Raw genomic sequence first — 26,236 nt, 5'->3', positions numbered from 1 at the left:
ATCTTTAGGTATATTCTCATAAACCATAGCACTGGGGTGTAGTCATGAGTTTGGAATTGAAACTAAGGACCTGCTTCCTGTCTAGAACCCTAAGTATAGTTTAACGAAAAAGGTAACAAGAGTAAAACTGAAGTCTCCAAGGGATGCAAGAGAAGAGAAACTCCCCAAAGAGGTCAAGAATCTGGTATAGCTGGTAAGTAAACTTAAATGGAAGATTGGATTAAGCTAAGTATAAAAAGTAGGGCTGTCAAGCAATTAAAAAAATTAACCACGATTAATTGTGCAATTAATTGTGCTGTTAAACAGTAATAGAATACCATTTATTTAACTATTTTTGGATGTTTTCTACATTGTCAAATATATTGATTGCAATTACAACACAGAATACAAAGTGTACAGTGCTCACTTTATTTTTGATTACAAATATTTGCACTGTAAAAAACAAAAGAAATAGTATTTTTCAATTCACCTAATACAAATACTGTTGTGCAATCTCTTTATAATGAAAATTGAACTTACAAATGTAGAATTATGTACAAACACTCCCCCCACATTCAAAAATAAAATAGCATAAAACTTTAGAGCCTACAAGTCCAATCAGTACTACTTCTTGTTCAGTGAATTGCTCAAACAAGTTTGTTTACATTTGCAGACGATAATGCTGCCTGCTTCTTGTTTACAATGTTCTCTGGAACAATGGCCAAAGCATTTAGAGGTATATGAATCTTTAGCGCATCTGGCATGTAAATATCTTGCGACACCAGCTACAACAGTGCCATGCGAACGCCTGTTCTCACTTTCAGGTGACATTGTAATTAAGAAGTGGGCAGCATTATCTCCCGTAAATATAAACAAACTTATTTCTCTTAGCGATTGGATAAACAAGAAGTAGGACTGAGTGGACTTGTAGGCGCTAAAGTTTTACATTGTTTTGTTTTCGAATGCAGTTATGTAACAAAAAAACCTACATTTGTAAGTTGCACTTTCATGAAAAAGAGATTGCACTACAGTACTTATATGAGGTTAATTGAAAAATACAATTTCTTTTGTTTATCATTTTTACAGTGTAAATATTTGTAATAAAAATAATATAAAATGATCACCGTACACTTTGTATTCTGTGTTGTAATTGAAATTGATACATTTCAAAATGTAGAAAAACATCCAAAATATTTAATAAATTCCAGTTTGTACTCTATTGTTTAACAGTGCGATTAATCGCGATTAATTTTTTTTTTAGTTAATCGCATTAGTTAATTGCGATTAATCAACAGTCCTAATAAAAAGTGTTTTATTCTGTTGACCTAAATGAGGATTGGTATTTAAAAATAGATTAGGGTAGATTTCTGGGTTCAGATCGAGGCCACAATCCTGCACCCTCAACTGTACATTGGGACCCTAGTTATTGCATGCAATGTTCACAAACATTGAAATACATGAAATAAATACCTTACAAGGTCTAACAGGTCAGGAACATGGTGCTCATTGCCCACAGGTTGTGGGCTTCCTAAGCTCAGGAATGGAGCAGGGACAAGGGGTCCAGGAAGACAGAGGAGGAAAAATGAGAGACATGGGTCCCCAAGGGGGTCTAGTGTGCAGATGAATGGAGAGAGACAGCCACATCAGGAAAGGGTCATGGACACACATGGCCATTGTTGTAGAGTTTCTAAGTTCTGCAAAGCTTAGAAACATTAGCTCTGCAAAGTCTGATGTGATGATTATTAGTTCTTCAAGGCCAGGCCTGTTTTAAATTAATTCATAAAAATGTAAGGAAAATACATTACTAAAAAAGCCTATGAGAATTGAATTATTTGAAAATATGTAGCTGTATCTTCAAGGATGCTTTAAAATAATTTACATCTTAAAAAAACAAAACAAACAAACAAAAAACCAACAACCCCAGCTCTCAGTCACTAGATAGACACCACAAATTCAGTCAAGATCACCCAACCAACCAACTCTAACTTGAACTCCTTCTCTCACCATTCAGATACTACTGTGATAGCTTCAATACAGAAACCAAGACAGTATTAGATATAATTCAATGCATGTAAGATGGATACATTTTGCTGAGAGGCTAAACACTACATAGCTATCCTCAGCACATCTAACATGTAAACAAATATTTTCATAAGCTTTTTAAGATTTAAATGTGCTTAGTTTTCATATTATGTATAACTGCAGAGTTCATCTATGAACTTGAAGGCGGCAGTGTGCTTCTGGTAGATATTACTTTATGATATTCAAGCTAGATATTTATCTATGCTGAATCTTACAAGTGGAACCTCACGTAGAGTTCCCCTCCCCTGTACAGCCCCCCTTGGTGAGTTTTATAAGGAAAAAGAATGATCTGGCCCAAGGTAATTAGCTTCTTAGCAAAGGGGCAGTAATGGCAAAAAGAAACCAAAAAACCCCATCTTAAAACCAGTATCTCATAGATACATCTAGGCAAGATGCTGACAGGCTCGCCCTGTTACATGAGTTAGAACTGCAACACCTTTCATTGGTTTAGAATCTCTCCCTAAGGAACTGAACACGTAATGTAGGTTGACAACTTGCAGTACTCTCAGTACCTCTGACCATCACAAGTAAATGCTAGAATAAGCACAACATATGGAGAAGCCCAAATCATTTGTAAACTGGAAAAATGTGTGGATACACACACAAATAAAATGAATATGGACGGTTAAAAGAAAAATGAAAAATCTTAAGAATATTAAAAATTTATAATAGATACTGATTTTCAGAATAAGTCAACCATGAACTAATTTCTCCACCACAAAAATCAAAATGAAAAAAACTAAACGGAGCTAGTAGTAATTATCAAAATTTAATCTATGGATTTTTTCCATCTGTACTGGGGCTTATAACATAAATAAATACCCTCTATTATTCTTCTGCAACCGCTTTGTGGGTGACTGAGACAGTCATTCAATAAACGGACAAAAGGAATAATATAAATCCCCTGCATCAGGGGAATCCCTCTAATTAGAAGTGGCAATGAATCACAGAAGAAATTTGGTTTTAATATAACATCTGCAAATGACAGCTGTCTTTTCACACAGTTCTTGTTAATGTCATTCCTTTACTTAAAATAATTACTAAAAACAGAAAAAATAGATTAGTATAAAATATTTCCATAATTTGACTAATTTTGGATGATTTTCAGCACATGCAGTTTAACATTTAGAGCCTTCATCAATTTCTATATGCAAGATTTAGTAGATTGCCAGCTGGAAAAAACAAAACAAACAATCTATGCCACAGACGTTCTACAGCATCAAGTTTTGTGCTGACTCTGTTTTTAAATTAAGAATTGCAAAGACCAAAACATTTGTAAGTATAAATTCATTTGAAAACTCTATGAAAGGAAGAACATTTTTAGAAGTATTGAGACAGGGAGCAGAGAGTCAGACCTGTTAATTTTGTATGCCAGGTGTGAATAACGAGGGTATACACTTATAAACAACATATGCAGACCTCACACATTTTCAATTTGATATTTTGGTGAGTTATGAACGTAAATGCCCAGAAACTGATATGTGTTAGTCAGTGTATTAAGAGTTAATTTTACAGAGGTTTTAATATCCACATAAACAAAACAGTTGATAATGTAAATCACTGGAATTATAAAATGAAAGTAATATTCAAATATGCTTATTGACTATCAGCCATTGCTGGTAAGGTCTTGATACCCTCATATTAAAGAAAATTATTAGAATCTTGGAAATGTGTTGGGTTGTCTTAAAGCAGCATCAAACAATGAGTTACTAAATTTTTCATGACATTTTCTGAAATTCAATAGGTAATCTTTAACAAATGTCAAAACATTAAATGTTTCAAAACTGAGCCATTTTCATCTACAGAATCAAATGCTAGATTATGACACATAAATCTATTTCAATATTATATCCCTAAAGAGAAAAAACATGTATTTTTTCCATTCATGATTGTATTTTCTTAGTATTCAAGAGAAGTATGCCATTAAATCACCTTCTGAGCTAATGTAAAATGTTTTTCTGAACAATACAAAATTTAGAAGAAAAGCAGAATTCTGAAAACTGCAATTATTCTTTGTACCACAGATGAGATTTTATTATTATTTGTATAACTCTAGCAGTGTCGTAGGTATTTATGGATAAATGTGAGGACAAGGTCCCTGCCCTGAACAGCTTACAAAGTAAGGGCTCAATCCTGCCAACATGTGCAAGTAATTTTACTCAGGTGAGTATTACCATAAATCTATTCATCTGCATAAGGATAGGTCCCATAAAAAACGGTTACCTACCTTTTGTAACTGTTTTTCTTCAAGATGGGTTGCTCATGTCCATTCCGTTCTAGGTGTGAGCGTGCCCACGTGCACAGTTGTCGGAGACTTTTGCCTTAGTGGTATCCGTAGGGCTGGCTGTGGTGCCCTCTTGAGTGCCGTGCTCATGCGTTGGTATATCAGGCGTTGCCGGCCCTATGACCTCTCAGTTCCCTCTTGCCGACAACTCTGACAGAGGGGCAGGAGTTGGGTAATGGAATGGACATGAGCAACACATCTAGAAAGGTAGGTAACCATTTTTTCTTCTTTGAGTACTTGCTTATGTCAATTCCATTTTAGGTGACTCACAAGCAGAAGGAGGAGAGGTGGACTCTGAGTTCACAGTCTTGCAGCACTGCTCTACCGAAGCCAGCGTCGTCTCGGGATTGCTGGGTAAGCGCATAGTGAGACCTGAACGTATGGACAGATGACGAGGTGGTGGCCCTGCAGATATTTCAAGAAGAAATTCAAGGAAAGTATGGGCCCCCTAATTGAATGAGGGAGGCAACCTAGTGACAGAGGATGTGGAAAAAGCTAATGTACTCAATGCTTTTTTTGCCTCTGTCTTCACGAACAAGGTCAGCTCCCAGATTACTGCACTGAGCAGCACAGCATGGGGAGGAGGTGACCAGCCCTCTGTGGAGAAAGAAGTGGTTCAGGACTATTTAGAAAAGCTGGATGAGCACAAGTCCATGGGGCCGGATGCGCTGCATCCGAGGGTGCTAAAGGAGTTGGTGGATGTGATTGCAGAGCCATTGGCCATTATCTCTGAAAACTCATGGCGATCGGGGGAGGTCCCGGATGACTGGAAAAAGGCTAATGTAGTGCCCATCTTTAAAAAAGGGAAGGAGGAGGATCCGGGGAACTACAGGCCAATCAGCCTCACCTCAGTCCCTGGAAAAATCATGGAGCAGGTCCTCAAGGAATCAATTCTAATGCACTTAGAGGAGAGGAAAGTGATCAGGAACAGTCAGCATGGATTCACCAAGAGCAAGTCATGCCTGACTAACCTAATTGCCTTCTATGATGAGATAACTGGCTCTGTGGGGTTTGTCCGATGCGGCAACCGAGGACTCGTGAGATGGGAGCATCGGCATAACCGGGATGACCCAGGTATTCCAGTAAGGCCACTGCGCTGGCCACAAGCCCTGTTGCCAGGTCAGCATCGCTGCGGTGGATGCAACCTCCGGAGCCCAGTTGCTACGGTGCTATCTCAGTGAGGGGCTGGACTCCCTCTCCAAGCTGGAGAAATCCTCCTCTGGTGACCAGGGCAGGGCCTGGGTGACTGGTGCCTTGAATAGTCAGACTGGTGACAGGAGTAGTGGGAGCAGCGCCATGTTGGGGAGTGTCCCAAAGGGCTCGGTGACTGTTACTGTCAGCGCGAAGATGACCGGTGCCGACTGTAGGGTGACCAGTGCCTCCCTCTGGGCAAAGCCTGGTGTGAGGGTGGAGACCGGGAGTGGGGCGACAGCGACCAGTAGTGGCACACCGGTGACCTGGGCTGATGCGGAGACCAAGGGCACGATGACAAAGGGCTCTGCCCTGGCTCTGGAGACTGGTGACGCTCACTTGCCTTCTGGGAGGCCTTCACAGATGGCTTGTCCTCGTAGGGAGCCTTCACCAGGTTCATTGCCACACACAGTGCTGGCTGCAGTGGGAGAGTCCTTTGCTCTCTGGGCGCCGGGAGCTGAGAAGGCGTTCACTGTGCCATCAGTCTGGGTCCCCTATCGCTCCCCGGAGTTGTTGGTGGATCCCTTAGGGGGGTAAGTAGGTCCTCTTGGGAGCGTGTCCCCTTGCGTCTCTGGCGTGGGTGGGCAGACCAAGCATGGTCATTTGCCCAATGCCCCTCGGTCCGACTTGCTCAGTGCCAGATCCCTCTTCTTCGTCTTCTTCTTGGGCACCGGTGAAGGGAATTGGTGCTGGGAAGAGCCCAGTGCCAAGGGTGCGCTACATTCTGAGGCTGAAGTGTTGGGCATTCCTGAGGCTAGGCAAAGAGCGGCCTCCATGAGGAGGCCCTCAAGCGAATGTCGCACTCTGTGTCCTGGGACGAAAGTTCTTACAGATGCGACACTTTTCTTTAATGTGGGAGTCCCCCAGGCACTTCAGACAGCTGCCACGCGGGTCACTAACAGGCATAGGCCTGTTGCAGTCAGAGCAGGGCTTAAAACCTGGAGACCGGGGCATGCCTTGCCTGGGGCAAAGTACCCACCAGGACCCTAACTGACTAGCTATAGTACTTAACAGCTACTTCCTAACCAAGGGCAGCTCTATGTTTTTTGCAGCCCCAAGCACAGCAGGCAGGTGGCTTTCGGTGGCGAGCCTGCGGACGGTCCGCTGGTCACGCGGATTTGGCGGCATGCCTGCAGGAGGTCCACCGGAGCCGTGGCATCAGCATCCCCGCCATCAAAGCCGCGGGACCAGCGGACCTCCTGCAGGCACGCCTCCAAAAGCCACCTTATTGCCGCCCTCACAACAACTGGCAGGCCGCCCCCCGCGGCTTCCTGCCCTAGGCATGCGCTTGCTGCGCTGGTGCCTGGAGCTGCCCCGTTACTAACTAATCTACTATAAAAAACAAACTATTTACAGCTGGAACATGAGGTTCGATGAGTAGGAAAAAAAAACACTGATCACTTGCAAAGCAAGGGAAAGAGGCTCTCCGACCAACCACCACGGGCGGTAAGAAGGAACAGAGGGGGCGTAGGGCAGGAGCCACCTGATATACCGACGCATAAGCGTGGCACTCAAGGGGGCGCCACAACCAGCCCTACAGATACCACTAAGGCAAAAGTCTCCGACAACTGTGCACGTGGGTGCGCGCACAGCTAGAATGGAATCAACATGAGCAAGCATTCGAAGAAGAACATATGATATGCAAACAAGGATGTGGTAAGAAGGGTAGCAATAAAAAGTTGTCTTGTCAGTTCCATGATTTTGTACGGATTACTTTTTATGTGACTATCTTTCAGTATATCAGGTGGAGGGGTGGCCTATGGTTTACAGGCCTCTTTAAAGAAGCATATTTTCAGGAGGACCTTGAAGAAGAAAGAAGGGGGTAGACAACTTTTGGACTACGTCAAGGGAAGTTCCAGGCAAAGGTTTGTATGAAAATTATTTAATTCCTGGGGTTTATAAAAATTTAAAAACACAATAAACAAAAGATGACAGGTTCTATCAACATGTATACACAAACACCCTTTATGCACACATCTCTTTTTCAGTGCAGTATGGACTCAGAGACAGTGAACACAGGGAGGTACAGAATTGACTTTGCATGACAGTTACTGAATGCACACAATGAAAGACAAATATTCAGAATGCCAATGTGTAACACGGTGCTGGGGCATCCAGAGCTGTGAGCCCCCATGCTACCTCTCTGCCTCATAAAAAGTGAGGAGTTTCTTGGTGAGGAAGACGGGGTCACACAGTAAAATATGGAGTTAGTAGGATTTTATTATTAATAAAAATACATATGTATCAATTGCCAGCTATACGTATAGCACTTCTCAAAATGTGTTAAATCCCTAATATAAAGAGATTTCAGTTTAAGGGTCCAATCCTCTGAATTGTTGAGAATGCTTAATTCCATCTGAATTCAGTGGATGTTGAGGGTGTTCAGTACATTTCAGGACTGGTATATAAATCCCCAATTGTGGACTCTGATTCTATGGGAGTGTTAGCTGCACAAGAAATACACGACTGGGCCATAAATCCATATGAACAAAAAAAGACTAGAATTATCAATTCCTATGCACTCTCAATGCCCATGCTGAGGCCCATTAAAATCAATGAGACTCCATGCAGTCATAAGCTTTCACCCATGTGGATCTTTTTGCCTTAATGAGGGAGTTTGGTTGAATAAGTAAATTGAATATATATTACAATGTTCTCTCTTCAGTAAGTTATGTAAGTTGATATTATTTTAAGGAGCCAAAACAAGATTACCTTTTGAAGAATTATAAGTGTCAGAGGGATGAAAAATAAATATAATAATAGAAATAAACTATAGTTGGATAAAATTTACAGATGTGGAAAGAAATGGACCCCTTCTTTGACCACTACTAATTCTGAAGTAAGTTATCCATGAAACACAAAAATTAATATTCCCCACATTGCAAACACCTGCTTCATTACAATCACTAAGAAAAAAAAGGTTTTTTGTTGTTGTTGTACACACTAAAAGAAGGCAAGGTTAAATAAACCTTTTGAATATAACTACTTCAGTTCTATAGTAAGCAGCACTAGTTAAAAGACTGGGGAATGGGTAAATTATAGTACCAAATGGCTGAGAATTAATCTCTGATGACTAGCTGCAATCTAACGAGGCATCTGTGTCCCAGGGAACCCACAGTATGTCCCTGGCGGTATGTGTAGTGTGTAGAGTCTGCATGGCATTCTTTGTCCTCTTTTGCAGGCAGCTTTTCGTCTCATTGTTTAGAATATCCTCATGCATCTGTGACGCGTGGAATGCATTCATACTAACAGACTTACTATTGTTTTCTCTCAGAAGCTTTGTTGAGCAAAGACTGCATCACAGTTCCTGATAATTATATTGCTTAATTAATCAAGACAAAAAAAATTTGCAAATCATTGCCTGGTTGCCAAGCAGGGAGATAAAAATGAAAACAATACAAGCTGAAGCAATATAACAAAAGTAACAGCTATCTGATCAGAAATTCTTATATAATGAAGCTATTAATGCTAAATCGGTTAATGTTAACATTGCTCCAGGTGTCTCTACTTAGATGCAAACAAAAAGGCTAACATTATGTATATAAAAGGCCAAATGTTGCCATGGATTCTGTAACCTGATAGAGAGGACAGCCTTTTCATTTGATTAGGGAATGCAATTTAAATACCAGGGACTGAAGCCAAACAACAGACATTTCTCTCTGCAAGCCTCTTTCATTCACCCTGGGGTCAGTAGCTGGTGAACAAAAGGTCAGCCACACTTGCCCTGGAAATGTCTGGATTAATTTTATTACATTGTAATGGTTTGTACTTTAAATGTAGGGATAACACTAAATTTCCAGTTGGCTATTATTCTTTATGCCTTTGGGTGTTTTTTTGACTAATATGTAAAAGAGACAGCTTTTCTTGGATCGATTCACACAATTTTCAAACCAGCTTATAATGCTAAATTCTAAAAAATGTTTATGAAACTCTCATAATAAGATATTGTTGGCTAGATTATTGTATAATACTTCAGCATTCTAAGACGTCATTTTCACTACTTTTAAGTCCCTGACAAGTGGATTGCAGATTCTTTATATACCCAAAATAAAAGTTTAACAGCAATAAAAGGTCATAATTTTAAAAGTTGCAAATTCTAAGGTTTATTTTTGTAAATGTATGCTGACAAATTACTAGTTATTAAACTGTACAGTTCTTGTATCTTTCACTAAGTTCTGAAAGATGTATCATATTCAACTTGAAAAACGTGTCACTGGATTTATGCATCATTTCTGCACTTGGCAGTGCTCCAAGACAAATATCATCCTTTATGTATGAAGGAGATGAAACTGTGGACTATAGTTACTTTTATAAAATAAACGTTGCCTTGAAAAGCTAACATATCAAATATATTAGAACCAAAATTTACACACACACACACGCACACACACTTTCAGCATTTAAAATATAAAAATCCCATATTTATGTAAACAACTTTTTAGACAATGGTTGCTTTTGCTTTGAGATTTAAATCCACATTTACAAGGAAGTTGAAAAAAGTTACACTATTTTAAATTGTTGACAAAAACAGAAAAGAAATCAAAACACATCTTACAAATACAAATTTTTTGACATTTCACACAAAAACAAGGATGCTGAGTGAGAGGAATCACACACAATTCTTAAATCATCCCAGTGAGTCAGATTATTGCAGAGGTTTGAGGGTACATACAGTACCATCTGTGCAGCAGTAGCTAAGCATGATGGGGTGAATTAATGCCAAGGGAAAGCCTGAACTCTAAATTCCCTTGCTTTTATTAGTTTAAATGGATCTTTGCCATTGTTTAAAAAAAATCTTTCTCCTACACTTTTAGAATTTGCTAAGCATTCATGTAATATGAATATGTTCTTCATTTCAGATCTAACCATTTAAATCTCTATTCAGATTAAATTTTCAGAATAAAATTTCCTTTAAGCTACACAAGAATTGTTGGCCATTTGAACAATGTTTATGATGGACACAAAGTAGTCAAAACATACCTCTGGTTTCTTCATTATCTCCACGAAAAACATGTGATTCTTCATTGGATAAATAATAATTAAAACATCTCCAAAATCTGTTGGTATAATACCCCTGCGGTAGTTCCTGGTGTGCTCAGACCAGACGATGTGAACCTCATCATTTCCCAAGTGACGAAGCTGCAACGGCAAATTGGCTCTTTATTAATCAGAGTGATAACAACAGTTTATGAGGGGTCATGGCTTACAAATTGAATTACAATGCTTGACAGTAGAAATATTTCATTACAGAAAAGGTTAAAATATTGCTCTTTCTATGCTTGTTGGAATTAAAAGCAACTAAATAACTTGCCTCATTCAAAACACATTGTTATTTAATGGTTTGATTAAGTAATTATCAAATTATCAACTTGCATGAGGTGTACATACACAGTATATATACAGATTTCTGTGCTAATCTGGATTATTAGATCAAAATGTTATATAACATTTAATTCAATTAAAATATTATAGCTTTCAAAGTGATAGGAACTGCTATGATTCAGATTTCCATTTCACACTTTCCATTGTGGCTCCCCATATCCTAGTTTCTCAAATATCTGAAAGATTCACTTTTGGGTCTGAGACGTACTGTGCTATATCTGTATCAGAAGGCAAACTGTATTTTGAAAAAGTGAGCAAAATCTCTGAAGTAGTTTTTGAGTTATGACAGAATAGGAGAAAAATTACCTTTTTAAAAAAAACACAAAATATGTCTGAGGTTTAAAGTTGAAACGTAGTATAGAAATAGTCCTTATTAAGTAGTAGTGCCTTTTCTTTGCGAGGAAAAAAATGTTTGTGATTTAACAAAGGTAAAGTCATTTGAAAATTACATATTGAGCATCCACAATAGACTGCTTCTGCTATACACTTTACCTTGACATTATATCTATTATTAAAGGTGATAATTTACCCCTATGCAGAGGGCCAGCACAAGACCTGTGCAATACTTAAATTCCATTTAAACCTTAAAATAGATAAAGCTGGTGATTAAAGTGAAGCATAGGCCTTGTTCTGGCCTTCTGTATAGTGATGAATTTCACGCTACTAGAATTGGATGGTAATTTTTAACAGTAAAGGATTTCTATCAAAGTTGCAAAACAACATTGCGAGGATCAGAATGCTAACAACAGTACCTTTGCTTATGACATTATAGGTTAATAATACCTGGGATTTATACTTAAGCAAAGCAAAATAGGACCTGTTCATACAATAACTCAAGTTCACAGCTCATTATTTGATTTTACTTGACACAGAAAAGTTGCTGAATTTATACATATAAATGAAAATCCATTTCAATCCTATCTACAAAACAAGTAATCATCAGTCCCTCATTCTGCAGTTTGAAATGTGTAAACACTACACAAAGTATTTTTTTTTCCTGGACCAATACAGATTAGCGTAAATTAACTTTCTCACTATCGTGTCCATGGCTACAAGCATTTCATTATTTTCTAATGATATCTGATGACTGAGATAAAAATAACAATGTGTGAATATTGGGACTATTGTAAAGTAAAAAGGTAAAAGGTAAGGTAATATTGTAAAGTAAAAAGGTAAAAGGAAAGTGGAAGGGAATGTGGTGCATTAATATATTAGTTTACTAGCTGAACAACAGTAAGGGCCCAATTAGACCACCTGTACTCACTGAGTAGCATTTTTGAAAACAGTTCAATGGGATTATTTTTGGAAGTGCAACTCAATGTAAATGAGGATTAATATATATAACCCAACTCATCAAATATAGGCTTGGAGTTAAGACAGAGCTCTAGTAGTAGCTTTGCAACAAATTAAAAACCTGCATTGCTTGAATTTTTAAACCTTCACTAATTTAACAATTTTCAGTAAACAACATACATGAGTTCACAGAACACCCTCTTCGTAGATTATCCAACCACACAGGAAAATGCACAGGAGAACACAAGCACATTCATTTAATTGTAAGATACAAAGTTATGAAGAAATGCCTCCTATAATGCTCTGCCTCAGAGTACTCTGGAAGGACAAACAGCATCTTCAGGTGTATAGAAAGCAGGGAGCAAAACATAGGACCAAATCCTTTTAAAAATGTAACATTTTTTAATCATATTAATTCTTCAACCAATGATTTCTTATATTTATCAGCACTTTTCATTCTGAAGAATCCCAAAATACTTTACAAACATTACAGTGATCGGTCCACCTACGTCTGAAACATAGCCACTTCTAGAGTGCTAACATAGTAGCCATTCTGAATCAGCAACACCATATTTCGTAGTAGGACTTAGATGCAAGAGAACATCCAAAACAGGAGGAAATTAGGCCAAAAGAATGTAATTTTGCTAGTTGCCATTTAACCAGGAAACAATGGCTTATGCCCCTATTTTTTGCAAAAACCACAATGGCATACTTCATGATCACACATGATTGGAGCCTAGGCTTTATGTCTTTTCTGAAAGATATCTCCCTTCAGCAGCATAGCGCTCCTTACTTAGTACAACGCTTTTGGCATCAGTTTGATACTCACTTAGAAGAAAGACAGACACCTACTGAATCATGAACCTCACTTCCTATAGCTCCTAGGATTCTCTGAGACGTTACACCCATCCAAGTACTCGCAAGGCTACATTCTGCTTCATCTATGAGATACAACACAATCACAGCCCAAAGTAACATGCCAGAAACATGCATTTGCTTTACATTAGAATGACAATTGCCTTTAAAGCATAGAAGACCATTTATCATAATATTTCTAAAAAGACATATCTCCTTGATCAGTAGTAGTATTATTTGTACTACAATAGTGCCTAGGGGCCCTCGCCATAGACCACATTGTGTTAGGCACTGTACAAACACAGAGCAAAAAGACATTCCCCACCCCCAGAGACTTACAATCTAGTGTACAAGATGAAAACCAACAGATAGATATAGACGGATGGGAATATAAGTAAACAATGAGACAATATTGTTCAGCATGACGGGCAGTGGTTTCTCCACCCAACAGCTTAACTATTGTCAAGTTTTTTGTAGATATCATTGCAAAGCAGAATTTTGAGGGGGATCTGAAGGTGGGTAATAAGGTAGCTTTGTGGATGTTTATGCCAAATGCCTTCCAAACACATGGGGCAACAAGGGAGAAAGCACAAAGGTGCCTGTTTGAAAATTTAACAAGTGGGCAGTGGAGGCTGGCATCATGGGCCAAACAGAGGCGAACGTCGACAGCTCAGCAGTGAATGAGAGATAAGTAGGATGGGGATTTACTATGAAGGGCCTTGAAAGTGAACGCAAGCAGTTTATGTTTGATTCAACAGAGAAAGGGGAGCCTATGGGGGGATTCAAAGAAAGGTGACATTGTCAAAGTGATGGGCTAGGAAAAAGAACTTAGCAGCAGCATTCTGAATGGATATGAATGGGGAAAGACTGCACTTGTCAAGGCCAGAAAAAAGAATGTTGCATTAATCAAGGCGCAAGATGATGAGAGTTTGGGCGAGAGCTTTAGTGGATGTAGAAAGGCCGTAGCTTAGAGATTTAGATATAGCCTGGCTATGAGGACCCAGAGAGAGATCGGAGTCGAAGGTGACACTCAGGTTATGGCCTGCCTGACAGGCACAATGGTGGTGTTGTCCACAGCGATAGAGAAAGGAGATAGTAGGGAAGATGTCAGAGGGGGAAGATTAGGAGCTCTGCTTTAGCCATGTTTAGCTAGACATTCACAAAATGTCAGGGAGGCAGACGGAGGCTTTAGGTTGGACAGAAGACAACATGGAGTAGAGATGTAAATCTGTGAGTTGCTGGCATGGTTGTTAAATTTGTGTTCGCGACGGAGATTACCCAGAGATGAAATGTATAGGCAGAAGAGAAAGGGACCTAAGCCAGAGGCCTGTGGAAGTCCCACAGAAAATTAGAGGGCAGATGAGGAAGGACATGCTGAAGGAGAGATTAGAGGGTTAGGAGGGGAACCAGGAGAGGACATAGTCTTGTAAACCAAAGGAGGAAAAGATTTCACTGAAAATTCTGTGAATTCTGACAATATTGATTATATCGTTATAATACCGTACCTATCGATTTTTTTGAAAGATCAGCTTTTGTGTTTTGCTAAAACATGGTTATATTGCCAATGACAAGGAATAGTAAAACCATAATACACTAACTGTAGACTTCTTACTTGGATCACTGAAAGAAAATAATATTTTGGATTTTGTGTGTGATATATCTAAAGCTTCTGAGCACAAACTGAACAACAAAGGAACAGTTTTGGCTATGGCCAAATAAGCAAATACATGAATAATTCAGAGCAAAAGCGACGAGCCCTCTCTCCTCCAAATATACATAGTTTGAAAAAACCAACCAACTGACCATGAAAAGGACGAAACAACTGGAAAATAAGACAAATAAGTAGACTGTCGTTTTAAATTGAGCCCTGCTCTGAAAGATACTGGAGAGGTACATAAACATACATTCAAGGAAGGAAGCTCTTGCAGTTGTTTGCATTTTCCATCTCAAAACTTCATAGATGAGTATTAATTTATAAACTGCACATAAAGACAACTTTAATCATCTGAATGAGATTTACACACATTTTTAACCACACATTTGTTCAAGTACAGTAGTTTCCTTAATGTCTCAATTAGATCAAACCATGAATATACATATAACTTTGGTCAATTTATAGCCTCTAATTTGAATTATGCCATCATTAATCATGTCTCGGCTGCACTCCCTCAGCTAGAATATGTGCTTCAGAATGTACTTGTCAGTTACAGCACAAATGCTCATTTTTCAAGCCTTACAAAAACAACTCCATGTTCTGAGGCTAGTCGTGCGCCGCTTCCACTCACTCACTTGAGTAAATAGTTTTAAAGGCACTCTGCTTTAGCTAGTCTACATGCTGCCTGCCAGGCAACACGCCACTGCTGACACTGGTCATGGTACACACCTAATAGTCTGACCTCCTTTTCCTACTAATTGCATTACTTAGCCAGCTGGCTCCAAAAAGGAGTCGTCTGTTTGATTGAAGAATTCCTGCTTTTGGGTAGGCATGGCTGCTACTTTTACTAAGTAACAGTCAGGCCTGACATCCCCATTGTTTGTCTGACAGTGAGCCCATCCTAAAATCTAAGTTTTATTTGTAAATTAACCAAGAAACTTCCTGCCAGAACAGCGCTGCCTGGAGACTGATAATGTGTGCCTTTCATTCCCTTTCACTCTTACTGTATCACTGCCAATTTGTTTTTCTGCTGCTGGCCAGCCTGAGGCTATAAAAGCCTTGTAAGACATAAGTGCAATTATAGTCCTGGAGTCAAATGAATTGGACAAATCCAATAGCACAGCTCTGTCCCCACTTTGCAAACCCCTACAGCTGTTAGATTAGCTGCTAAAAATCTAATCTAGCTAGAGCTAACAAATTTCTGAAGCGAAGGAGCAAGAGTTCAGTATAGGGTTGCAACCAGATTTCTGAATTGAAAATGTTCTACTATGACAATGGGAGAAGATGGAATAAATCACTTGGAAATTTTGCAGCTCATTTTTAAACTGTTAGGTACAATTTAGTTAGACTAAGACAAGGAACTGTAGGATGCTGTTACTGAGATTGATTTTTATTCTAGCTGTGAGATATCTGATAAAAGTTTTAACACTAATGATGCTAAATCTTACAGCTGGAAAAGGTACCAGCTGAATTTTGATTATGTCAGTAGGAAAGCTTTTGTTCAGGGCCAAGTCTTTTAATATTATTTGGAGTTGTAGTATTTATTTTAAAAAGAGCAACAACATTTTTAACACAAAAACTTTATTTTTAAAATGTAGGCCATACAAAAATATGTAAAGGAAAAAATATTTGTATTATTGTAGTCTATAGAATTACTGGGCCAAATTCATCCCTAATGGACGTGCACTAATTTTAGTGAATTTTACACCAGAAGTGGATGCATCCCCTTGTGCCTAATAAAAAAAAACAAAACACCATAACAAAATATTTAGGTGGAGTTACTGCATCAGACTGTAATTCCACAACCATAGAATATACAGCCCACTGTACCACTGCAGTATTTACAGGATGCTTCCTTGGCCAGCAGAGGTAAAACGTTCTGTTATACTCTTGGGTTTGCAACCTAAGCAAGATGATCAGCACTCTGAGTCTTCTGCCTGGAGACAGGCAGAAAGAATAGAGCAAAGAATACAGATATGAAAATAGAGCTACTGGCCTACGAGCCACCAGGTTTCATACAGGATAAAGTGTCATTGAGAATCTGCCTGGTGGAAGCAGAGGGAAAGAGACTGCTACCCTTCTCTCATCCTTGAGTGGCAGCACACTATGATTCTCACCATTCTGTAATACAAGTTCTTTTTTTTTTTTAAACATAGCATTGGATATTTCTGTAGCAGCATCAAATGAATGAAAACGACTCAAAAACATGAGGTTTTAATGCCACAATATATAAATCTCTCTTCTCTTTCTCAACTCCTGTTGGGAAGTTATGACAGGGAAAGGAAGGAGCAGAAAAAGGAGTATAAAACTCCTTGTGGTCTTGACATTCTTCTCCACTGATTTAAGATGGAAACATGGATTCCTCCTACGTGAACATTTGGATGGGTAACATCAGTCCTGTTGTGAATATGGCAGATACATGTCATGATCTTATCTGAGAGTATCACCCAGATCTCGCATCTCTCTCTCTCTCACTCCTGGATGACTGACACGACAAACCCAATCTTTTCATGATTTGTTCTGGTCAGGTATTGACTCATGTGCCGAAAAAAAGGTGTGCGTGAGGGCAACTATGACATTTTTCTTCTGATTGAACTGCACGAGAGAGTCACATGGACAAGTTTATTCAAGCACATAGCCCTATCTGGTTCTGTTGGCATATAGACCTCTAAATGTGGGATTTCATAGCTTAGTTCTCTGAGCTGGTCTGCGTACTGCTGTTGGAGTTCCAGTGGATTATTGTTTTGGGGGATTTCAACGTTTATACTGATATTAGCTCATATGGATCAGCAAGTCAGATTTGAAGAAATGGACACCTTGGATTTTACCGTGAGGATGAGGGAAGCTCCCACAGGGCTTGCTGTATATTCATCCTTGTCTTTGGAGCTGGTTTGGATATCACAGATATTCAGGCTCAAACCATCAGCTCATTGGTTTCACTGTGAACCTTATTTCATATCTATTATCATTGCTAGAACCAAATCTCACAGACCCAAGTGAAGATATGATCTGAAGGCAATGAGATTGCATAGGTGTGAATTAAGACCTGCAGGATCTTTATTACAAATATTATGGGAAAAGGAAAAGACACAGCTTGACTAACAAAAAATAGGATGAGTTTGCAGGGCTGGTAGTCAGAAATTCCATCTTTTTAATGTTAACTAAGCAAATGTGATATGGAAATCAACATGTCAATGAATATGGCACCTCACATGACATTTAACAGTTATTTCTCAGGGCACAACCATATTTTAAAGCAAACGAGATAGCTATGGTGCCATTACTGATTGATCTTAACAATTCACTTTACGAGGGAGGGTGCCGACCATCCTTAAACCACGCAGAAGTTTGCCACCTGTCCAAAATATCTCTGAATTCTGGAGTGCCCGCCAGTTACTGCTCAATCTTAAATGAAAAAGTAACTGGATATCAACAAAATTCGGAGTTGGTTCCTGTCTGGGTTCTGGCCATCCTTTGAAGGGGAGATTGCTTGTCTGGATTGTGAATGATCCAATCATGGTTTTAAATTGAAGTTGGTTGGTGATTTTTGCTACTATAACTCAGCACTTTTCTTTCATTCCTTTTCTTTTCCTTTATTAGACTCGATGGCTCATTTATTCATCCCTGGTTGTATTTTAAGAGAATGATATTTTATCACATTATATTGCCTGTGTTTTTATTCTATTGTACTGAACTCTGAAGATTTTGGCAGTGAGGCAAATGAAATAAAATGATTGCTATTATTATTACTAATATGGTATTTGATGCTGCCATAGAAATGCAGAATCCAATGTTCACAAGGCACTTAATTTGGGGGATCTAGCTGCAGAATTTAACTCCCATGTGGCTGCAGAATAAAGAGGGGCTTGCATACATAGCACAATTTATGTTCCATTCAAATTTTGATTTGAGCATCTGAAGATTAACTCCTGTATTTCAAAATAATGTACTACTAATATCTTAAAAATATGTCTATCATAGTAAATGATATAAGTGAGTTACCTTTTTGGTCAGTGAATCATCTGAATCTGACGGCATTCTTGTGGACACATGAAAAATGACTTCCACAGTAGAGGTAGCATAATATGGTGCTGTTTGTCCTGTGCTGCCATTACGTTGCAGACCACCCATAAATCCACAATGTGTTGAAAGATCAACCTTATTGATATAAAAGGGAAAACGATAAGGAAAAAACCTTCTCCTTACTGAGCCACATTTAAAGGATATTATAGCATAGACAATCAATGCTGTGTGTGTGTGTGTGTGTGTATATGTATGTATATATATATTTAAAGTGTTAAGGCTTTAATTTTCTGCGCGTGGGGGATCTTTGTACAACATTTTAGAATACACCAGCTTTCTGTTTCTGTATCTGTAAGCTGCTAAAAAGAAACATCTCTAAAACTAATAACCAGACAGTCATAATGGAGACAAGGTGATTTGCTTACCTGTTAATATAGTTTCTTTTAGTCTTTAATGGGTCATTACAGACAATTGGTATTATATCTTTCTACTAGCAAATGACAAGAGGGATCAAAATAATTCTGTAACACTAGGCTCCTTCATTCTGGCTAATGCTGTTTGAGCAAGGCAGTTCAAGAAACCTCAGAGTAGTTAACCACACCCATGCACCCTTAATGAAAAATCAATGTTAAATATGGAGAAAACACAAACAGGGAAACCACAGGTGAAAAGAAGAGCCTCTCTCACTAAGTGTGGTTACCATTACAATTTAGTAACAAATATAAATATCTAAAAGCATAGATACTCACTACTGCTTCAGTCTTATAAAACCTTTAGAACTGTAAAACCCCACTTTAAAGGGCAAAGGGGAGTCAAAGTTTGCACTCCACAGCTCAGCAATCTTGGCTGACCCATTAAAAAGAGAAGCTAAAATTAGGGCAATAGAACTATCTGTTTTCTCTTATATCCTCTGGGTCAGTGCAGACAGTGGGAACTTTAATGGCAATATCACTATAGGCATTACTGTAACAACAGTCAACAGACCACAATATACAGGGCTTCCTTGCAGGCATGCCAAACTGGCAGTGGCAAGAGAAATGATGTAGGAATGCCTAGGTTTACAGCCCTGCAGAGTTCTAAAAGGAAAGCATCTCTCTCTTTCCGCCTGTGAGATGGCTAAAACCCTGTTAGTGTCGGCTCTGATGGTTGGAAGGTGATACCTGCTTTAGACCACAGAGATGAGAGAATGACTGAGAGATGTATCTGGTGATTAAGTCCTTCAACTCCCTATACTGCTGTAAGATGAACAAAAGGTCAGATGACTGCTTCTAGGGCTTTTTTAAGCGTGACCCCCAGTTTCTTCTTTACATTAAAGGTATGCAGTAATTCTCATTATTTAGAAAGGATCAGAGAAAAGGAAGGACTCTCTTCAGCCAATTTGTCAGGGAAAGGAACATGGGAAAGGAATTAGTGAGGGCCAATTTGGTTATCATTGCATTTTGATTAAAGAGCTTTGAAGGGAAGGGTCTGAAGATCTTCCATTCTCTTAGCTGAACTGATGGCCTCTAGAAAAACTGTCTGAAGGGCGGAGAATCTTTTGGAGACTTGTCTTACAGGCTTGAAGAGAAAACACAGGAGGGCATATAAGACCAGGTTCAGATCGAAAGGGAGTATAAACAGTTGGAAAGGGAGTAGAGCCTTGGCTTGTTTATTGCCTTACTACCTTTGGTTCTGATCTAAAAGGAAACGGTTCAAATTTGCTTATCTTACATGTCGAAAGTTGTTTTTTTCCTGTTAGCCATGCAGACTCGGCCTCTGAGCTGAAAGTTAAGCTAGGTTCTTTTTACTGTTTCATGCATTATCACTAGCATTATGGACCCCCTAGGTCAAATTCTGCCTTCAGTTGCACCTCAGTAGGATTGCACAGTGTACATGAGGACAGAATATGGCCATGCAGTTGGACCTTAATTAACAATCCTCTTGTTGATGTGTGATCCAGAACAGAATCCAGCTCACTCTTCTCATCGCTGCAGTGACTCTGCAGGGCTAACAAGAGTAAACAGCTGTAAAAATGTACTTTTCTCACTGAAGCAAGGAGAGTAAGACTAAACACATGGAGCAGCTCTGTTGAAAAGAGGATTCCATTTTTGGAGAGTAATTTTCTGACTATAATTTCCTTTATGGAATAGGACCACTTCTGGGTGAGACTCCACTGGCCTTTTCTTGTTGCTACTTTTAGCTCTCTAGCTCAGCTGTGCTAACACAGGTCTGTCTATTTGAGCTGGAAGGCACACTTCCAGCTGCAGCAAAGACATACCCTGAATGGATGAGGCGGTATACTGCACCAAGGTGCCCTGGATCAAATGAAGAATACTGAGATGCCACTAGCCTAAGATCTCAAGACCTTCTAATGTAACTTTTCCATTGGCAGGGAAAGAGAAAAGATGTACTACCTGTGGCATGTAGGTGGTACAAGGCATCAACCTTAAGAGCATCATCCTCATTCAAAAGGTGGACAGCAGAAGAGGAGCTTCTATACCTTCCAATTTTCTGGTATAATGTTTAGGTCCCTGTGGGGCAAATGCCCATAGCTGTCATATAAGGAGAATACCTAGATCTGTGGTTCCCCTTAATGGATCGGACGGAGGCATAGCCAGTCTGCTCTGCAATTCCTTTTTCGAGACTATGTGAATATGCAAATGACCATGGTCATGTTCATCTTCACCACTCGGCCCTTTAGATCACAGCTGAAATGAAGAAGGACAAACTACACTGGCCAGTGGCCATAGTTTCAGAGGTGCTAAGCATCCACAGTTCTCATTCAATTCCGCTGCATCAGTGGGTTCTCAACACCTGTGAAAATCAGGTCCTTAGTTCCCAGACAGTTAGGAGCTCTCTGATTTAATCTGGCAGCCTTATGCTACTTTGTGACAAAAGTGAGCAGTACAGGTCAAGAAGCTACAGATGACCCATAATAGATAATATCCTTTCACAGTCAACAGCCCAGGGATAAGTTCAGGTCTAGTGAAAGAGAGTAGCAGCTCTAATGGGTACAGAAATCTCATGAGTCAGAGCTGAAGAGAGTACTTATGGAAGTGAGCCCACTAATAGATGGATCTACTTATTTAGGTTATTTATCGAGTGCTAGTCTTTGTAGTATGCACGCTTTCTAGGCAAAGCAACATGAACTTTGAGGTAAGCCTCTGCAAGAGCAGAGATCTGATCCCTGAAAGCCTACTGACTCAAGGCTTTAGGAAGAACATCTTGCCGCAGTGAGTACTGAGTCAGGGTAGGGGAAAGGATTTATTGGACTATAACTTCGCTCTGGGATTATAGTAAGGATCAGACAATACCTCTTGGAATATCTGGTCTCAGAATGTAACTCAGATGAGTAGGTCTTCCTCAGAAAGATGTGTAAAGAGGTTCTCCCGCTAATGAGTAACAGCTAACATCATCATCACTTTGATGGAAGTCTGGGGGTCAATGGCTAGACCAAACTCTAGGGCTTTATTGACGTATTAATATTATTAATATTGACCACAAGACAAAAATGTAGAGAAACAGATAATGGGAATGTAACAATTTACATCCAGGGCATAGAGACAAACTTCCATGTTCACTGCTGGAATCACTGACTTCAGTCATGAGATGAGGAAAGAACCAGCCAGGAAAAGGAGTTCAGAACCCCAATTAGACTTTGGAGACTACAAAAACCACATGATACCCTCTCTGGTGGGACTTGGCTCACTGTCCCAACAATCAGCAGGTTTTCAGCATCTCCTGATTCATTTATCATTCAAACAAGTCTTTGGACACAAGAAAGGGATTAAATTTAAGCTGTGTTACCTAAAGTAGAGAAATTCCTTTTCAGGACTCAGTGATCTGACAAGTGGGCTTCGTGTTTGTGAAAATCTAGGAAGGGAAATGGGAGAACCTAGAATAGGGTACCATGAAGTTGCCACAAATGGTGGGCAGTTTTTCCATACAGCATTCTGTGGAGTAAATGATAGAACAGAAGAAAATAACTGGAACCATTTTCCAGTGGAAATGGTCTCCACTAGCCCATTTATACCTCCAATGGAAAACAAACCATCTCAGAACAAAGGGAAGATAAAAATAAATTACAAATAGCTAAAATCAGAATTGATCCAGACATGATTGTAGACAGAAAATGAACTGGTTTAGCTGAGCTCAAACTAGCCTTTCTTAGGGCAGCTATACAATATTATTTTATTTCTCCATCTCCATCCGCAGGTAGGAGGAAAAACAACAAACCACTGTCTGGCCTGACCTATGGGATACAGGAGAAAACTTATTTTGTTCTGAAACATGTCAAAATGTAACACAAGCTGCTCCTACAGTAATTCCTCTAATAATTTAAAGCAAATTTCTTTCTTTTTTTAAAAAAGTTAATGGAAAGTTGCATTCAAGTTGCTCCATTCAGCGCAGCCCCCTGAAACACCTGATGGTAAGAAATATTTCACAACTGAATAAACTATGAATACACACATATATAAAAAATAAACTTAATTGAAATTAGTACTTTTAGCCTCCTTTTTTTAGAAACTATTTTCTAAAATATTTCACAGTTTACACGTGGCAGGGAGTGCTTAACATATTAACTGTCAGGATTCTGCTTCGTATATTGCTCAGCATTTTTTTAAATAAACTTTTGCCAAATATCACGCAGTATGTAAGTTTAAATTATTTCTCCAGTTTTGAACATTTAAATATGCGTAGCTAATGTATAATTTACACGTTTTTAAAATGTTGATTTCAACATTCCTACAAAAAACATTCAAAGTTTGCCTAAATTCGTTACTATTACCTCCCAGCCCAATCCAGCAACAAAATCTTCATATGCTTGGCTTCCTCTTGCATTGGACAATATTGAGCATTTGTCCTCTTGTCCTTCTGCAATGTAAAACACTGCAATCTTGTGAGTTTCACGGCTGCAATTAGAGGTAACAAGAAATCTAAGTTCATTTTAAAATGTGGAGGTTACTTACTGTAACTGGAGGTTGAGAAGTGTGGTCCCTAACCATAGTCCAAGTGTGGGCCACACGTGCGCTCCAAATGCCCAAGACTGGAAGTTCTTCAAAGCAATGCCTGTTGGCCCGTACATGCACAGTAGCTCTCATGCTCCCAACCGAAGGTATGAGAAAGTGTGTATTGACGCCTCTCCAGTTCCTCCTCTTACTGCAATCCAACAGGATCTGAAGCAAGAAAGGCCTTGCATGCAAGGCAGACCACTCTCAGTTTCAGTAGGTTTATATGTAGTCTGGCCTCTTGTGTGGTCTAGGTACCCTGAGCAGTTTGTTGTCCCGGTGAGCACCCCACCTCAGAAGGAAGGCATCTATCACAATGGTAGCCCTGGGGATGGGAGGGCTGAAGGGAACTTCCACCATCAAGAGTGTGCACAAAGGGGGACAAGCAGGGACATGCCCCTGCCCAAATCTCTGTGCGTCTTGGCAGTCCGGGGAGGGAGGAAGCAGCGGCTGGGCTCCTCCTCCCCTCACTCCTACAGCTGCAGCCAGCTGCTTCTCCTTACCTGCCAATGTAATCATCGAGAACTTCAGTTTTCAAATAAAGATGTTGAGTTGCTGAAGGTCCGGGACGGGTCTCCACCCTCTGTCTTTTTTTGGAATTAGGAAATAGAGGGAGTAAAATACTCTCCCATAGTAATGAGGCAGGATGTGTGCTATTGCCGCTCAGCGTAAGAGGCATTCAGCTTCCCATTGAAGAATTACCTCATGAGATTGGTCCCTGAAGAGGTTTGTGAGATGGGAAAGAGAGAAACTCTATGGAGTACCCCTTGTGGATACTCTCCAGAACCCAACTGTATGTAATGATCTTATTCCGTTGGTGGGCAAAGAATGCAAGACGGCCCCCAGTAATAACGGGACGAGGTGGTTGGCATCAGTGGTGATATGCATGTCTTCACCAGTGAAAAGACATTCTTGGTTCGTGGTTGAGAATGAGTAGAGGTTATGGCAGTAGCAGGGCTGAGAAGCAAGGTCCGTGAATTTTCTGACATTTGTGTGGTTGTTCAGTTCTGCTCTGATAATAAGGTGCATAAGGAGAGGTGGCCTCGGTCTATAGAGTAGCCTCTGGTGTTTCCTCTTGAGGGAAAGAGTATAAATCCCCAGGGAACACAGAGTCAATTTCAAGACTTTTAATGAGTGCAGGGACTTGTCCATTTTCTCATTCAAGAGATTCAACTCATCAAAAGGGGAGGTTCCTGGATGGTGTTTTGGACCTCCCTAGAAAACCCTGATAATTGCAGCCAGGAGTAGACCAGTGACCAAACTTCTGGAAGCCATGTCTGCTTCATCCACTGCAGCCTGCAAGGCTACCTATGCCACTAGCTTCCCCTCATCTACAAGAGGCTGAAACTGGGCCCTGTCATCTGTGGGAAGCTGGTCTGTGAAGTCCACAAGCCTCGAACAGGTATTAAAATCATATTTTGCTAACAAAGCTAGATAGTTAGCTAAAGAAATTGCAGGCCTGAGGAGAAGACCTTTCTCCCCAAGAGGTCCCATCTCTTAGAGCCTTTATTTACTGGGGTGGTTCCTTTGATAGCATGACCTAGCTGCCTGTACTAGCAGTGAGTTGGGGGCAGGATGGCGGAATAAGAATTCAGTCCCTTTTGCAGGAACAAAATACCTTCTCTCGGCCCTTTTTGGTGTCGGGGCACAGGATGCTGGGGTGTGCCATACTGTACTACCTGGTTCTAATATGGTCTCATTGATGGCTAAAGTCACCTTATTTGGTCCTTGTGACTGTAAGATGTCCAAGAGCTGGTGTTGAGGGTCCTGGACCGCCTCTAAAGAGATCTGTAGGTAACTGACCACTCTTTGTAACAGCTCCTGGTAATGACAATGGTCATTTGGTGGAGAAGGAGTGACTGCTTCATCTGGAGATAACGAAGAGGCACCCATTGGAACTGTTGGTACCTGCGGATTTGGTTCCACCCCTTCTTCCTCCTACACTGACAGGACTGGCTGGCGAGAGGGAGAGAAGCAGTACAACTCCTGAGAGGGGCTAGGACACCTTCCATAAAAATTCAATGGACCCAATAAGGCTAGAAAGAGGGATCAATCAGTTTCAGGGGACCCCAAGGAAATCAGTATCAGCAATCCCTGGGGAAGTTATATGAGGCAGAATGGTGAGCGTAACCCCTTGACTGCCTATCAGGGCTCAAGTGCCTCTATGGAGATAATGGTGTGGCCATCTCATCTGATTCAAGTCCAAGAACAGCTGCATTGGTAGTGACAGTGCCATCAGTACCAGGGCATTCCTGGTGGTTGGAGGTGAGACAGCTCCTGGGACAGTGATGTAAGGTCCTCCTCCCGAGTATGGATAATCTTTAGGACAGTGGTTCTCAACCGGGGCCCCCTAGGGGGGCGTGAGCAGGTTTCAGGGGGTCCGCGAAGCAGGGCCAGAATTAGACTCGCTGGAGCCCAGGGCAGAAAGACAAAGCCCCACCGCCTGGGGCTGAAGCCTGGGGCCCTGAGCCCTACCACCTGAGGCCGAAGCTGAAGCCTGAGCAA

The 26,236-nt window shown here is 40.2% G+C and overlaps 1 protein-coding gene across 2 annotated transcripts in view; it reads right to left on the bottom strand.

Annotated features, from left to right (window-relative positions):
• RALGAPA2 (Ral GTPase activating protein catalytic subunit alpha 2) overlaps positions 1 to 26,236 on the bottom strand; it is a 271,768-nt gene that overhangs the window by 90,599 nt on the left and 154,933 nt on the right. For both annotated transcript variants that reach the window (XM_054021951.1, XM_054021952.1), the window contains exons 34-36: positions 23,512 to 23,635; positions 18,723 to 18,878; positions 10,517 to 10,675 (exon numbers count right to left, since the gene is read on the bottom strand). In XM_054021951.1, coding sequence (XP_053877926.1) covers positions 10,517 to 10,675; positions 18,723 to 18,878; positions 23,512 to 23,635 — 439 coding nt within the window. The remainder of the gene's footprint in view (positions 1 to 10,516; positions 10,676 to 18,722; positions 18,879 to 23,511; positions 23,636 to 26,236) is intronic.

Source organism: Malaclemys terrapin, chromosome 3, assembly GCF_027887155.1.
Source record: "Malaclemys terrapin pileata isolate rMalTer1 chromosome 3, rMalTer1.hap1, whole genome shotgun sequence".
NCBI lineage: Eukaryota > Metazoa > Chordata > Testudines > Emydidae > Malaclemys > Malaclemys terrapin.
Note: the sequence above shows the minus strand (reverse complement) of the source record. Positions and strands in the feature narration are given on the sequence as shown.